Source organism: Salmo salar, chromosome ssa19 (assembly GCF_905237065.1).
Source record: "Salmo salar chromosome ssa19, Ssal_v3.1, whole genome shotgun sequence".
NCBI lineage: Eukaryota > Metazoa > Chordata > Actinopteri > Salmoniformes > Salmonidae > Salmo > Salmo salar.
In genome coordinates this window covers 54,257,382-54,271,493 of record NC_059460.1, presented here as the reverse complement: position 1 = coordinate 54,271,493, position 14,112 = coordinate 54,257,382, and the positions used below count along the sequence as shown (strand labels likewise).

Sequence of the window (14,112 nt, the reverse complement as noted above, 5' to 3'; positions counted from 1 at the left end):
TTGAGCCAAGAAACATGAGCAGTGAACAATAGACTGGTGGAAATCTGAGTCCAAATTTGAGATTTCTGGTTCCAACCGCCGTGTCTTTGTGAAATGCAGAGTAGGTAAATGGATGATCCCCGCATGTGTGGTTCCTGCTGTGAAGCATTGAGGAGGAGGTGTGATGGTGTGGGGGTGCTTTGCTGGTGACACTGTCAGTGATTTATTTAGAATTCAAGGCACACCTAACCAGCATGGCTACCACAGCATTCTGCAGCGATACGCCACCCCATCTGGTTTGAGCTTAGTGGGACTATCATTTGTTTTTTTTAGCAGGTCACTGACCCAACACAACTCCAGGCTGTGTAAGGGCTATTTGACCAAGAAGGAGAGGTGTTGGAGTGCTACATCAGATGACCTGGCCTCCACAATCACCCAACTTCAACCCAATTGAGATGGTTTGGGATGAGTTAGACCGCAGAGTGAAGGAAATCAGCCAACAAGTGCACAGTATATGTGGGAACTCCTTCAAGACTGTTGGAAAAGCATTCCTCATGAAGCTGGTTGAGAGAATGCCAAGAGTGTGCAAAGCTGTCATCAAGGCAAAGAGTGGCTACTTTGAAGAATCTCAAATATAAAATATATTTTGATTTGTTTAACACTTTTTTGGTTTCTACATGATTCCATATGTGTTATTTCATAGTTTTGATGTCTTCACTATTATTCTACAATGTAGAAAATAGTAAAAATAAAGAAAAACCCTTGAATGAGTAGGTGTGTCCAAACTTTTGACTGGTACTGTACATGTATAACATCATGTATTGTAGGTACCCCACACACCCACCTGCACCGGTACACAGACACACACACACACACACACCACAACATATTGCATCTATGACATCATATATTGTAACTGCACCCCCCCCCCCACACACACACACACACACACACACACACACAATCTTATGACGAAATACTCCATTATTCAGAATGTCATTTATAGGAGCCAGAGAGCTGGTCAAGGTAAAAAAGAGAGTAGATTGGGATGGAGACGTATGGTTGCTAGGGGAGCCAGCGAGGCATGACGAGGAACCGTCGATTACTTGAAGGTCAGATGGAGGGGGAAAGGCCTGTAGATTAGCGAGCTATCTGCGTTGCTGCCACACTAAACCTTGGCTGCCCTTGTGTTTATTTCCTGCCCCTGCAGGAGCCAGCGGCAATTTGTGCATCCCAAATGGCATCCTATTCCCTGTAGTCCATAGGGCTCTGGACGAAAGTAGTCCGCTATGTAGGGAATAGGGTGCGATTTGAGACGCATCCACTAGAAGATGGATAGCTCCCCATACGTCCATGCTACTGAGGAGTCATGGCTGTCTACCTCCGATTTATAGGTCAATTAACCACCACCTTGTGGTGCATACAGCGATCGTTAGTGTGTTAACTGTTGTGTCCTTGTAAAAAAATAATAATAATATGTTGTAAAAATATCCGTTGTACGTCCCTCTCTACCTCCCTCATCCCTCTTTTTCCCGACACATTCCCTTTGCTTCCTGCCATCTTCCTCCCTCTCCCTCTCTGGCCGTTGCTCTCTCCCTCCGCCGTTGTCATGCCAACTTCCCAGGAGACGGGGTTGTCATGGCGACCATGTGGGGGGGGGGGCAGATCAGCTGATGTTTGGTGTCGTTCAGGCATGTGCACAAATCGCCTGGCTGCTAGATGTGCTCCGCTTTCCAATAGAGGTTATTTGTCTTTCCTCTCACTCTCTTTCACTCTCTCTTTCCATCTCTCCAAACATGCATTGTTTCACCTAGGATTATTTTCATCAGCGGTGGCAAAGTTAGCATGGGTGGGGGGGAGTGGTCTCTGACCTTTTGGTCACAAAGACAAAATGTTGCTGTTTTAAACAAATTTCCTGCAAATTTACACATTTTGCCATGGCTTATGAGTGTTCTTAGGTTATCTCCAACATTGAGTGACTCCAACATCATAACAAAATCAATGGGTTCCTCATGCCATAACATTTTGGGAATTTTTTCTTCTCCCTGACTGTCTAGTTTTTGTTTTGGTGGTTGTTAGTTTTCAAAGATGATCTTATCAATATACTCTGAGTGTACAAAACATTAAGAACACCTTGATAATGTTGAGTTGCACCCCCCCTTTTGCCCTTTTGAACAGCCTCAATTCATCAAAGCATGGACTCTACAAGGTGTTGAAAGCGTTCCACAGGGATGCTGGCCCATGTTGACTCCAATGCTTCCCACAGTTGTGTCAAGTTGGCTGGATGAACTTTTGGTGGTGGACCATTCTTGATACACACGGGAAACTGTTGAGCGTGAAAAACCCAGGAGCATTGCAGTTCTGTCGCCTGGCACCTACTACCATACCCTGGTCAAAGGCACTTAAATATTTTGTCTTGCTCATTCACCCTGATTGAAGTGTATTTACCAGTGACATCAATAAGGGATCATGCCTCAGCACTACCTGGGCTGATGACTCAAGTCCACCTGGTCGTGCTGCTGCTCCAGTTTTAACTGTTCTGCCTGCGGCTATGGAACCCTGACCTGTTCAACGGATGTGCTACCTTGTCCCGGACCTGCTGTTTTTTTTCTTCAGTTGTACAACTGAATGCATTCAACTGAAATGTGTCTTCTGCATTTAACCCAACCCCTCTGAATCATAGAGGGAGGCTGGCTTTATTGACATCCACTTCTTCGGAGCCCGGGGAACAGTGGGTTAACTGCTTTGCTCGGGCAGAACGGCAGATTTTTACCTTGTCAGCTCGGGGATTCGATCCAGCAACCTTTCAGTTACTGGCCCAACACTCGAACCACTAGGCTACCTGCTATCCACCGACACGACATTTACAAAATCAAACAACATCTTGCATAAAAAAACAACACCATTCTCAGTGTTTCATTACACAATCAATTGATTTTGTATATTTGTAAACAACAGCTGGTGCACGATATCTACGGAAGTCTCAAGGTTTTGTTCGCCTGAGGTAGTGTGGTCTACAGCTTATCACGAGACACTCTATCTACCTAGAGTTTTCATCTGTATTTTTCGTAGCTGTCTACATACCACCACAGACCGATGCTGGCACTAAGACCGCACTCAATGAGCTGTATTCCACCATATGCAAACAGGAAAAATGCTCATCCAGAGGAGGCGCCCAGGGACTTTAATGCAGGGAAACCTAAATCCGTTTTACCAAATTTCATCGGCATGTTAAATGTGCAACCAGAGGGGAAAAAAAGCTCTAGACCACATTTTCTCCACACACAGAGACACGTACAAAGCTCTCCCTCGCCCTCCATTTGGTAAATCTGACCATAATTCTATCCTCCTGATTCCTGCTTACAAGCAAAGATTAAAGCAGGAAGCACCAGTGACTCGTTCAATAAAAAGTGGTCAGGACTGTTTTGCTAGCAGAGACTGGAATATGTTTCGGGATTCTTCCGATGGCATTCAGGAGTACACCACATCAGTCAATGGCTTCATCAATAAGTGCATTGATGATGTCGTCCCCACAGTGACCATACTGTACATACTCCAACCAGAAGCCATGGATTACAGGCAACAGCCGCACTGGGCTAAAGGCTAGAGCTGCCACTTTCAAGGAGCAGGACTTTAACCCGGAAGCTTATAAGAAATCCCGCTATGCCCTCCAACGAACCATCAAACTGGCAAAGTGTCTATACAGGACTAAGATCGAATCATACTACACGGGCTCCGCCGCTCGTCGGATGTGGCAGGGCTTGCAAACCATTACAGACGATAAAGGGAAGTACAGCCAAGAGCTGCCCGGTGACATGAGCCTACCAGATGAGCTAAACTTCTTCTATGCTCGTTTCGAGGCAAATAACCCTGAAACATGCATGAGAGCATCAGCTGTTCCAGACGACTGTGTGATCACGCTCTCCGCAGCCGATGTGAGTAAGACCTTTAAACAGGTCAACATTCACAAGGTCACAGGGCCAGACGGATTACCTGGATGTGTACTCCGAATATGCGCTGACCAACTGGCAAGTGTCTTCACTGACATTTTCAACCTCTCCCTGTCCGAGTCTGTAATACCAGCATGTTTTAAGCAGACCACCATAGTCCTTGTGCCCACGAACACTAAAGTAACCTGCCTAAATGACTACCGACCCATAACACTCATGTCTGTAGCCATGAAGTGATTTGAAAGGCTGGTCATGGCTCACATCAACACCATTATCCCAGAAACCCAAGACCCACTCCAATTTGCATACCGCCCTAATAGATCCACAGATGATGCGATCTCTATTGCACTCCACACTGCCCTTTCCCACCTGGACAAAAGGAACACCTATGTGAGAATGATATTCATTGACTACAGCTCAGCGTTCAACACCATAGTGCCCTCCAAGCTCATCAATAAGCTAAGGACCCTGGGACTAAACACCTCCCTCTGCAACTCGATCCTGGACTTCCTGACGGGCCGCCCCCAGACTGTAAGGGTAGGTAACAACACATCCGCCACACTGATCCTCAACACAGGGGCCCCTCAGGGGTGCGTGCTCAGTCCCCTCCTGTACTCCCTGTTCACTCATGACTGCACCGCCAGTCACGACTCCAACACCATCATTAAGTTTGACCGATGACACAACAGCCTGATCAACGACAAGACAGCCTATAGGGAGGAGGTCAGAGACCTGGCCGTGTGGTGCCAGGACAACAACCTCTCCCTCAACGTGATCAAGACAAAGGAGATGATTGTGGTCTACAGGAAAAGGAGGACCGAGTACGCCCCCATTCTTATCGACGGGGCTGTAGTGGAGCAGGTTGAGAGCTTCAAGTTCCTTGGTGTCCACATCACCAACAAACTAATATGGTCCAAGCACACCAAGACAGTCATGAAGAGGGCACGACAAAACCTCCTCAGGAGACCGAAAAGATTTGTCATGGGTCCTCAGGCCCTCAAAAGGTTTTATAGCTGCAACATTGAGAGCATCCTGACTGGTTGCGTACGGCCCAGTACATCACTGCAGCCAAGCTCCCTGCCATCCAGGACTTCTATACCAGGCGGTGTCAGAGGAAGGCCCTAAAAATTGTCAGACTCCAGCCACCCTCGTCATAGACTGTTCTCTCTGCTACCATGTACCGGAGTGCCAAGTCTAGGTCGAAGAGGCTTCTAAACAGCTTCTGCCCCCAAGCCATAAGACTCCTGAACATCTAATAAAATAATCAAATGGCTACCCAGACCTTTTGCATCGTCTCCCCCGTCCCCCTGTTACCCCCTCTTTTAGGCCTCTGCTACTCTGTTATCTATGCACAGTCATTTTAATAACTCTACCTACATGTACATATTACCTCAATTACCTTGACTAACTGGTGCCCCCCACACATTGACTCTGTACTGGTGCCCCCTGTATGTAGTCTCGCTATTGTTATTTTAATTACTTGTTCCTTTGTTGGTTAGGGGCTTGTAAGTAAGCATTTCACTGTAAGATCTACACCTGTTGTATACAGCGCATGTGACTAATAATATTTGATTTCAATGACTCGAAAAACGCCAATCTGACTGTTTCATTATCCCAACTCATTAGAAAGAAATGAGGCTCGTTCCAATCAATTAACCTGTTCATTTAAATATGCTGTCACAAACACGAGCATGTGGTGTTGGGAGTATACCTGTTGAAATCGTTTCTAAACCCTGGGCTCATTTCACTTTCAGTTATATCGGCTAGCTATTGGTGAAGCAGATAGCTATTGGTGAAGCAGCAAGCTATTGGTTGTTTACCCCTTGACGCGTGTTGCCATGGTGGAGCTGTCACATTTGCTTCATCTGATGGAGATGGAATAATTATTATTTTGTCCCAGTATGATGCTGGTTTAAAGGGGTAATGTTGTGTATTGATATTCTAGTTTTGTCCCTTTAGGGCACCTGTAACCCCCCCCCCTTGCTTACCTACGTTAAAAACACTTGGAATGTTCTTCCTGTAAAACGCATTAAATAATGCCCACGTTAATTTCTACTCCCGTCTCATGTCCTTATATTAGTTGTATAAGTAATACAGTGTGCTATACAACAGGTAATGTGTAAGACTCATTCCATAGTCTACTCTACACTGTGTTTAATGGGGCCTGGACTCACAGAGACTGGGGGAAGGAGTGGAAAGGGGAAGGGCTAGAAAAAGAAAGGTAGGGAGGGATAGAAAGAGATAGAGGGAAAGAAAGTAAGAAACTATAAGCTATGAGCATTAGACCCTAACCTCTGAGCTGTATTGACCTGTGGGAGAGATAGAAAGATAGGGGGGAGAGACAGAGACAGAGGGTGTCTGAGAGAGAGGTAAAGACACACCATGACCTTTAGGCATAGCCCTAACCTTTAAGCGGTGTTTACCTGTGATGCTATTAAATAGTGGTTAGGGCTAGGTCTAACACATTTGGTGGGGTTTTGCAGAGCTCAGTAAAGCCCAACTACACACCTGCAGAATATTGGCATCTGACCACACTGGCTGGTTCAACAAACCTCGATCAGAAGTCATTGATTAGTCCTGTGGGATCAAGATCAATAACTGAAAACATTTCTATCTTGAAGAAGATATTTGGCCACATTCTTCTCAGCCTCTATGAGCAAACACATTTTGTTATTTTACAAACACAGTTCTGCTCGGTTCAGTTCATATTTATTTAACAGTATAATATCTTCATTATGTTCCTTAGAGATGTTATGTTCCGTTAAATAAAAAAATCACACCAGGAACAGTAGCAGCCAGACGTTACACACAGAACTTTGTGGTTTTACCTATCTGTTGCAGTCTATGAAGGAGCATGTCAGAATAACCCCTGGTCCCTTTCCTTACTAAGCAAATGAGGGGTGATGGATTGCAATTTTGATTCAGTCTGAGAACCGCTAGTGTATTGCTGTGTCCATTGAGCTGCGCTAACTCAAACTCCCCTGGTGTGTGTGTGTGTGTGTGTCTGCGTGCTTACGTGTGTGTCCTCTCTCTCTGTCCTACCAGGTGACTGGGATCAGTGTGTCCCCTGGTAAGGATCAATTGGTGGTGTTCCACACTAAGGACAGCCGGGACCTGGTGGTTTGTCTAAAGGGCATGGTGCCTGCCGGGGACAGTCGCATTGGAGAGCTGGTGGGCACCCTGCTCAGCCACTTCAAAAGGTAACCAGTGGGTGTTTATGTGTGCCATGCATGTGTCTGCCTTTCTGTCTGTTGGTCGGTCGGTCAGGTGGTCGGTCAGGTGGTCGGTCGGTCAGTGGGTGAGTCTATCTTTCTAGTCGTCTTTCTGTCTCCGTATGTTTGTGACGTGTGTCTGCAGGGAGCCATAGAACCAGTACAGCTATACAGAACCTATCCTCCGCAGGAGGTTAGTGGCACCTTAATTGGGAAGGACGGGCTCATGGTAATGACTGGAGCGGAATCGGTGGAACGAAATGAAATCCATGGTTTCCATGTGTTTGATGCCTTTCCATTCACTTCGTTCCAGCCATTAACATGTGCCGTCCTCCCCTCAGCAGCCTCCTGTGCTCTCCTGTAAGCAAAGTCCAGTACTTTCTGTATGGTGCATTCTCTCAGATGTGCAGACAGGAAAGGAGATTATGGTCCAGGCCAGCCCCCACCTACTGTGTTACTTACTCAGTGTCCCTTCGGTCACCCCTGGAAAAACTGCACACGCAGCAGATTTCAACTGCTCTACTGTCCCATCTGATATGGTACTGTACATCTATTATATACCAGGGCTTGACATTTCACTTTTTTCTACACTTGTCCTTTGGACAAGGAAGACAGATTTATTTTACTTGTCCAAAAGCTCAAGTCACTTGTCCCCCCCCCCCCCAAAAAAAAGTAGTTGTATGAAGAAAGGAACCCCTTTACAAAATACAATGCATTACTATCTTTTTTTTACCACAGAGAATCAGACAAAAATGTAAGTTACACTCTGCCTGTTGGCTTCTTTGCATATTCAAGGCTGTCTCAAAATACAACACTGCCCCTTTAAGGCTCTCCTGGAAGATGGTTGGCCACCCTAGGTAGCCTATCAAATATTACAACATTACAATTATAACCAAATACTTTGTATGTCTTTTATAAAATAATTCTCTCCAGGGCTGGTAATTAAAGGTGTCCCGTTGTCCCTTGGATGATTAAAAATATGTCTACGGTTCAAAAGTTCTGGGACGACAGATCCAAAATTCATACCGCTGAACATAAAGAAAATAAAAAAGCAATGAGGGAGATGCAACAGGTCAGACCGTTTATCTTAAAATGTTGATGAAGTTGTATTTCTTCATATTATAAGATCAACAATGTGCCCATGGCTGTAGGCTACGCACTAATGTTCCAAATTGCTATTAGCGTCAAAACACCGCTCTCAGAAGTGCACTGCACGCACGAGTGGTTTCATTTGACAGAGATTAAAATATCCGTTACAAATGAAGAGAGGAGATCTAAAGATGCATCAACTAGCGTGGGTTACTAATATGACTAGGATTATGCCTTTTGCTGCTGCACGATCAAATAAAGTTGATTTGAAAACCAATCTTAACGTGAGAAATGCTGGTTTCAATGACATATTAAGTGTTTAAGTAATTCCCTCAACATTTAGTCGTATTTTGACTAGGCTAGGCTACTTTGAAACAAGGTAAGACATGCTTCATAAAAGGACATTAAATATCCAGGTTTTAAACAAGTATGTATATCTTTAAATAGTTTCACATATGCTGACCACCTTTGCTCAGATTCAAGGTGGATGATGTGTGGTGCGCGTCAGGCACTGTCCTTCACTCTCCGGTCTTCTGACCGTTTGATCTGAACCAACCGTGCCTTGAGAACGTCAACGAAATCGAGCCTTTTAGACGTTAATGGTAATTATCGTTCATTATACTTGTCAAACCTGACTGGCGTTTAGCCTATATTTATGTAATTAAAAGTCTCATTAAAGTTTGGCTCCATTTTCTGGCACCTTCCTCATGTCAGCATCGGTTTGGACGCGAGGCTGTAGCCAATATGCATATCACCTACACATTGATTTGTATATTATTCCAATGCTTGTGATTTGTGTGATTTTCATTGTTTTGTTTTTTTTGCTTGTCCATTCCAGACATCTTAAATCTACATTCTTCTTGTGCGACAATTATTTTTTTTTTTACTTGTCCTGGACAAGAGAACAAGCATTAATGTCATATTATTTTTATGTTGGGGCTTGTATGATAGTTGAGTAATGTATGATAGATGATTGCAGCATGTTTACCCAGCTGTAGAATACCTACATTATAATTAAGCCAAGGCACTTTATCATATCCTTGCTCTGGTCTATTTTGTGGGGGAATGTGCCTGAACACGCCTCTGCTCCGATGCTATCATGTCTCATTGTATACGCGCTCTCAGCGAGAGAGAGAGAAAAAGCCCTCTGCCATTGGGTTCCTCTTAATTGGTCTCCATGTGCTTCCTATAGAGGCCCATCTATCACAATGAAACATGGCCAGAACAAAAGGCCACGTCGAGACATCTCAGTGTGTGTGTCCATGTACACTGAGTACGACAAACATTAGGAACACCTTCCTAACATTGAGCTGCAACCCCCTTTTAACCTCAGAACAGCCTCAATTCGTCAGGGCATGGACTCTACAAGGTGTCGAAGGCGTTCCACAGGGATGCTGGCCCATGTTGACTTCAATGCTTCCCACAGTTGTGTCAAGTTGGCTGGATGTCCTTTGGGTGGTGAACCATTCATGATACACACGGGAAACTGTTGAGTGTGAAAAACCCAGCAGCGTTGCAGTTCTTGACACAAACTGGTGCGCCTGGCACCTACTACCATACCCCGTTCAAAGGCACTTAAATCTCTTGCCTTGCCCATTTACCTTCTGCATGGCACACCTACACAATCCATGTCTCAAGGCTTAAAAATCAATCTTTAACATGTCACCTACCCTTTATCTATACTGATTTGAAGTGGATTTAACAAGTCACATCAATAAGGGATATATGTGCCCTACACATCCCTGTAGATGTAACCTGTAATCTGTCCTTCAGCGTGGTGCACAGCCCACACAATACTGATCAGAGCGCCATAGAGCTTACATCACACACAGGGACCCAGAGTCAATGGCTGGCTTTTTTATTCCCCAAATGTACAGCATGTGTAGTGCAGAGTGATAGTGACACTAAGTTTAAGGCGCACTCCAAATAACACTGGTTCTTTCTCTGTGTAGTTAGTGTATGAGAGTTCCAACTTTCAATATGGAGGCTTATTTCACTGGGGGGTTCAGAATTTGTCCCCTCAAAAGACTACTTTTCAGATTGAGTTCACGACTTGACTGGTTTGTTCATGAAATGTCAAAGCTGTCATATTTTACGAGTAGATAGGCGCCCTCTCAGAATGTATCGGGGCCAAATCTGTTGAGAGTAAAACAGACGCGGCGAATTCTGCTCCACATATGAATAAGAGCATAACCCTCTTATCGGCTGTGACGCACAACAGTTGTCTAGAAATTCACAAATAGTCCAGCCGCTTCTGCATGAAAACGGATTATATCCCCGTGCTCTCACTTCCTCCCTCGCTCTTTTCCTTTCTCATCCCTTTTTCCTTTTTTGTCATTCCCCTATTTTCATTCCTCTTCTTTGTACCTCCGTCTCTCTCTCCCTGTTTATCTTCCTCTCTCTCTCTCTGTTTATCTTCCTCTCTCTCTGTTTCTCTTCCCTCTCTTGCTCTCTCTGTCTTCCTCACTCTCTCGCTCTCTTCCTCTCTCGCTCTCTCTCTCTCTGTTTCTCTTCCCTCTCTCTCTGTTTCTCTTCCCTGTCTCTCTGTTTCTCTTCCTCTATTTGTTTCTCTTCCTCTCTCTCTTTCTCTTACCCCCCCTCCCTTTCCCCCATCCCTCCCTCTCCTCTCTCCTCCTTCCCTCCCTACCCCTCTCCCTCCAACTCAGAAGAGGAGAGATTAAATATTTAAGGTGATGAGCTGCTCTACTCTGCTCTCTCTCCTATATTTAGCCCAGACCTCTGTTCTATTGACATGCACCCCACTGCAGCACAACACAACACACCACAACTCTTAAGTAGAATCAGGTGTGTTACTGCAGGGCTGGATCAAAAGCCTGTATGCATAACCAGTAAGTTTTTATATTTACGTTTGAGTCATTCAGCAGACGCTCCTATCCAGAGCGACTTACAGGAGCAATTATGGGTTAAGTGCCTTGCTCAAGGGCACATCGGCAGCTTTCCAGGAGGAGGATTTGCCACTGCTTATACATGCAGTACATTACAGTCGACTGTATATGACCCTGATACACACTGAGTGTCCAAAACATTAGGAACACCTGCTCATTCCATGAAAGACTGACTGACCAGGTGAAAGCTATGATCCCTTACTGATGTCACTTGTTAAATCCACTTCAATCAGTGTAGATGAAGGCGAGGAGACAGGTTAAAGAAGGATTTTTAAGCCTTGAGACAAATTGAGACATGGATTGTGTATGTGTGCCATTCAGAGGGTGTATGGGCAAGACAAATGATTTAAGTGCCTTTGAGCGGGGTATGGTAGTAGGTGCCAGGATCACCGGTTTGTGTCAAGAACTGCAACGCTGCTGTGTTTTTCTCACTCAACAGTTTCTCATGTGTATCAAGAATGGTCCACCATCCAAAGTTCATCCAGACAACTTGACACAACTGTGGGAAGCATTGGAGTCAACATGGGCCAGCATCCCTGTGGAACGCTTTCGACACCTTGTAGAGTCCATGTCCTGACGAATTGAGGCTGTTCTGAGGGCAAAAGGGGGGATGCAACTCAATATTAAGGTGTTCCTAATGTTTCGTACAGTCAGTGTACATTACATGTGCATTACATTCAGCTTACCCGATCACTAGTTCACGCCTGTCCTAAAAATAGCCTCCTTGTTAATTATTCATTTCTCTCAGGAATTATAAAGAAGCTAAATCGGCGAAAGACCAGCAATACACAAACTCTGTCTTCACGTCCAAATTCCAACGTCTAGCTATGTTTATCTACTCTATGTCCGTCTGATTCGGACTCGGACCTACTTCACTACTTTCCCATATAGTGACGGTTCCCTTTGTTCTGGTTTCTAAACTATACATTGTGCTCCAGTGGAACCCGATCCAATGAGAAAGTTCCACTGTGAGATGTGTTAGTCCCTGACAGAGATGACTCTGTCGCGGTTGTCTCTGTCCTAGATGTAGCTTTGTTTCGCCGTTGTGTAGCGCTGTATTTGAACTACTGGGTTCTGAGAAAAGAGCGTTCTGTGCCAGGTTGTCTTGCTGTTTCAGTGACTACTGTAAGTCCAGAAAGTATTGACACGGGGGATGGAGGGAGAGATCCTTGTGAAGGCAAACGATGGATGGATGAGTGTGTGTCTCTATCCCTGTCTCTTCCTTCATTCTCGCTCGCTCTCTCTCGTGCTCTTCTCGCCCTCTCTTTCTTCATGCCCTCTCTTCTCGGTCTCTCTTCTCTATCACTCTTTCCTCCCAACTCTCTCACCCTCTGTTTCTTCCCTCTCGCTCTCTTTCTTCCCTCTCGCTCTCTTTCTTCCCTCTCGCTCTCTTTCTTCCCTCTCGCTCTCTTTCTTCCCTCTCGCTCTCTTTCTTCCCTCTCGCTCTCTTTCTTCCCTCTCGCTCTCTTTCTTCCCTCTCGCTCTCTTTCTTCCCTCTCGCTCTCTTTCTTCCCTCGCTCTCTTTCTTCCCTCTCGCTCTCTTTCTTCCCTCTCGCTCTCTTTCTTCCCTCTCTCTCTTTCTTCCCTCTCGCTCTCTTTCTTCCCTCTCTCTCTTTCTTCCCTCTCGCTCTCTTTCTTCCCTCGCTCTCTTTCTTCCCTCTCTCTCTTTCTTCCCTCGCCCTCTCTTTCTTCCCTCTCTCTCTTTCTTCCCTCACCCTCTCTTTCTTCCCTCTCTCTCTTTCTTCCCTCTCGCTCTCTTTCTTCCCTCTCGCTCTCTTTCTTCCCTCTCGCTCTCTTTCTTCCCTCTCGCTCTCTTTCTTCCCTCACCCTCTCTTTCTTCCCTCTCGCTCTCTTTCTTCCCTCTCGCTCTTTCTTCCCTCTCGCTCTCTTTCTTCCCTCTCGCTCTCTCTTTCTTCCCTCGCTCTCTCTCGCTCTCTCTCGCTCTCTCTCTCCAGGAATTCTCCCACTGTGTAGATGAATGGTGTTATTCTGGGCCCAGCCTAACCCGGTAATAAGAAGGAAAGCGTAACTCGCTTAATAGCACTAGGGAGAGACAGGAAGAGAGGGTGCTCGACAGACTAAAGATATGAGACACTCTGCACTGTTATACTGTTCAGGTCTGTGTGACACCAGTTATTGGACTTAACTGTTTGCTTTGTCTTTCTATCATTTTGTTGTTTCGTTTCATTCAAGTTCTCTTCTTTTGTTCTTTCTCTCTCTCTTCCCCCCCCCCATCTCTCTCACTCTCCCTCGTCATTCCCTTTTTATGTGTCACAGATTGAGGTTGGCCCAGATTTGACAGGGCAGCGTAGTTACATGATTAGTTCAAGCCCTCAGTTCAGCCCCAGGTCAGAACATAACCAACGAGCTACATCAGATCAATACAGAGGCTATGGGCTTCATACTGCTGACTCATTCACAGCAGAGAGAGAGAGAGAGAGAGAAGAGTAACATTGATCTGTGGCTTGTTGTCGGTCATGTAGCAGAAGTCTGAGGCCCCTGATTGCTCTGGCGAATCCTCTCTGCTCTCCTCCCCGGGCAGAGAAGTAGGCATCTGTTTTCCTTTTCGGAGAAAGACGACCCGTTAAGTTTGTGTTATTGCAGTGTCAGTACAACGGAAGTGTGATGAATATTCAAACCTTGAAGAAGTGCTGCTCAGCGTGAACAAATGTGCCGTGTTGCACTTTCCTGTGTAATTTGAGATGGCATCGTCATCATCATGTTTAAAGACACTAAGACAGACAGAGTCGGTGTGCTGCTAACTGGTGATTTTGTCTCCCTACACCATCAAGGTCACCCTTTATGCTGAGTGGAGCATTTCAGACTTAAGGAAGTCATGCTCCCCTCCACTCCCTCTCCTTTATCCCTCCTTCACTCCCTCCCACTTTTACCCCTCCCTCTCTTGCCCCCCCTTGTTTGTCAGCTTTCCTCCCCTTTTTTCCTCTATCCCTCCTACTCGCCCTCCCTCCCTGTGCG

General features: G+C 45.6%; 1 protein-coding gene across 3 annotated transcripts in view; it reads left to right on the top strand.

Moving 5' to 3' along the window:
• The window catches only part of LOC106579321 (unconventional myosin-Id-like), a 127,904-nt gene that overhangs the window by 95,840 nt on the left and 17,952 nt on the right, over nt 1-14,112 (top strand). For all 3 annotated transcript variants that reach the window (XM_045702477.1, XM_014159139.2, XM_045702478.1), the window contains one exon: nt 6,975-7,129. In XM_045702477.1, coding sequence (XP_045558433.1) covers nt 6,975-7,129 — 155 coding nt within the window. The remainder of the gene's footprint in view (nt 1-6,974; nt 7,130-14,112) is intronic.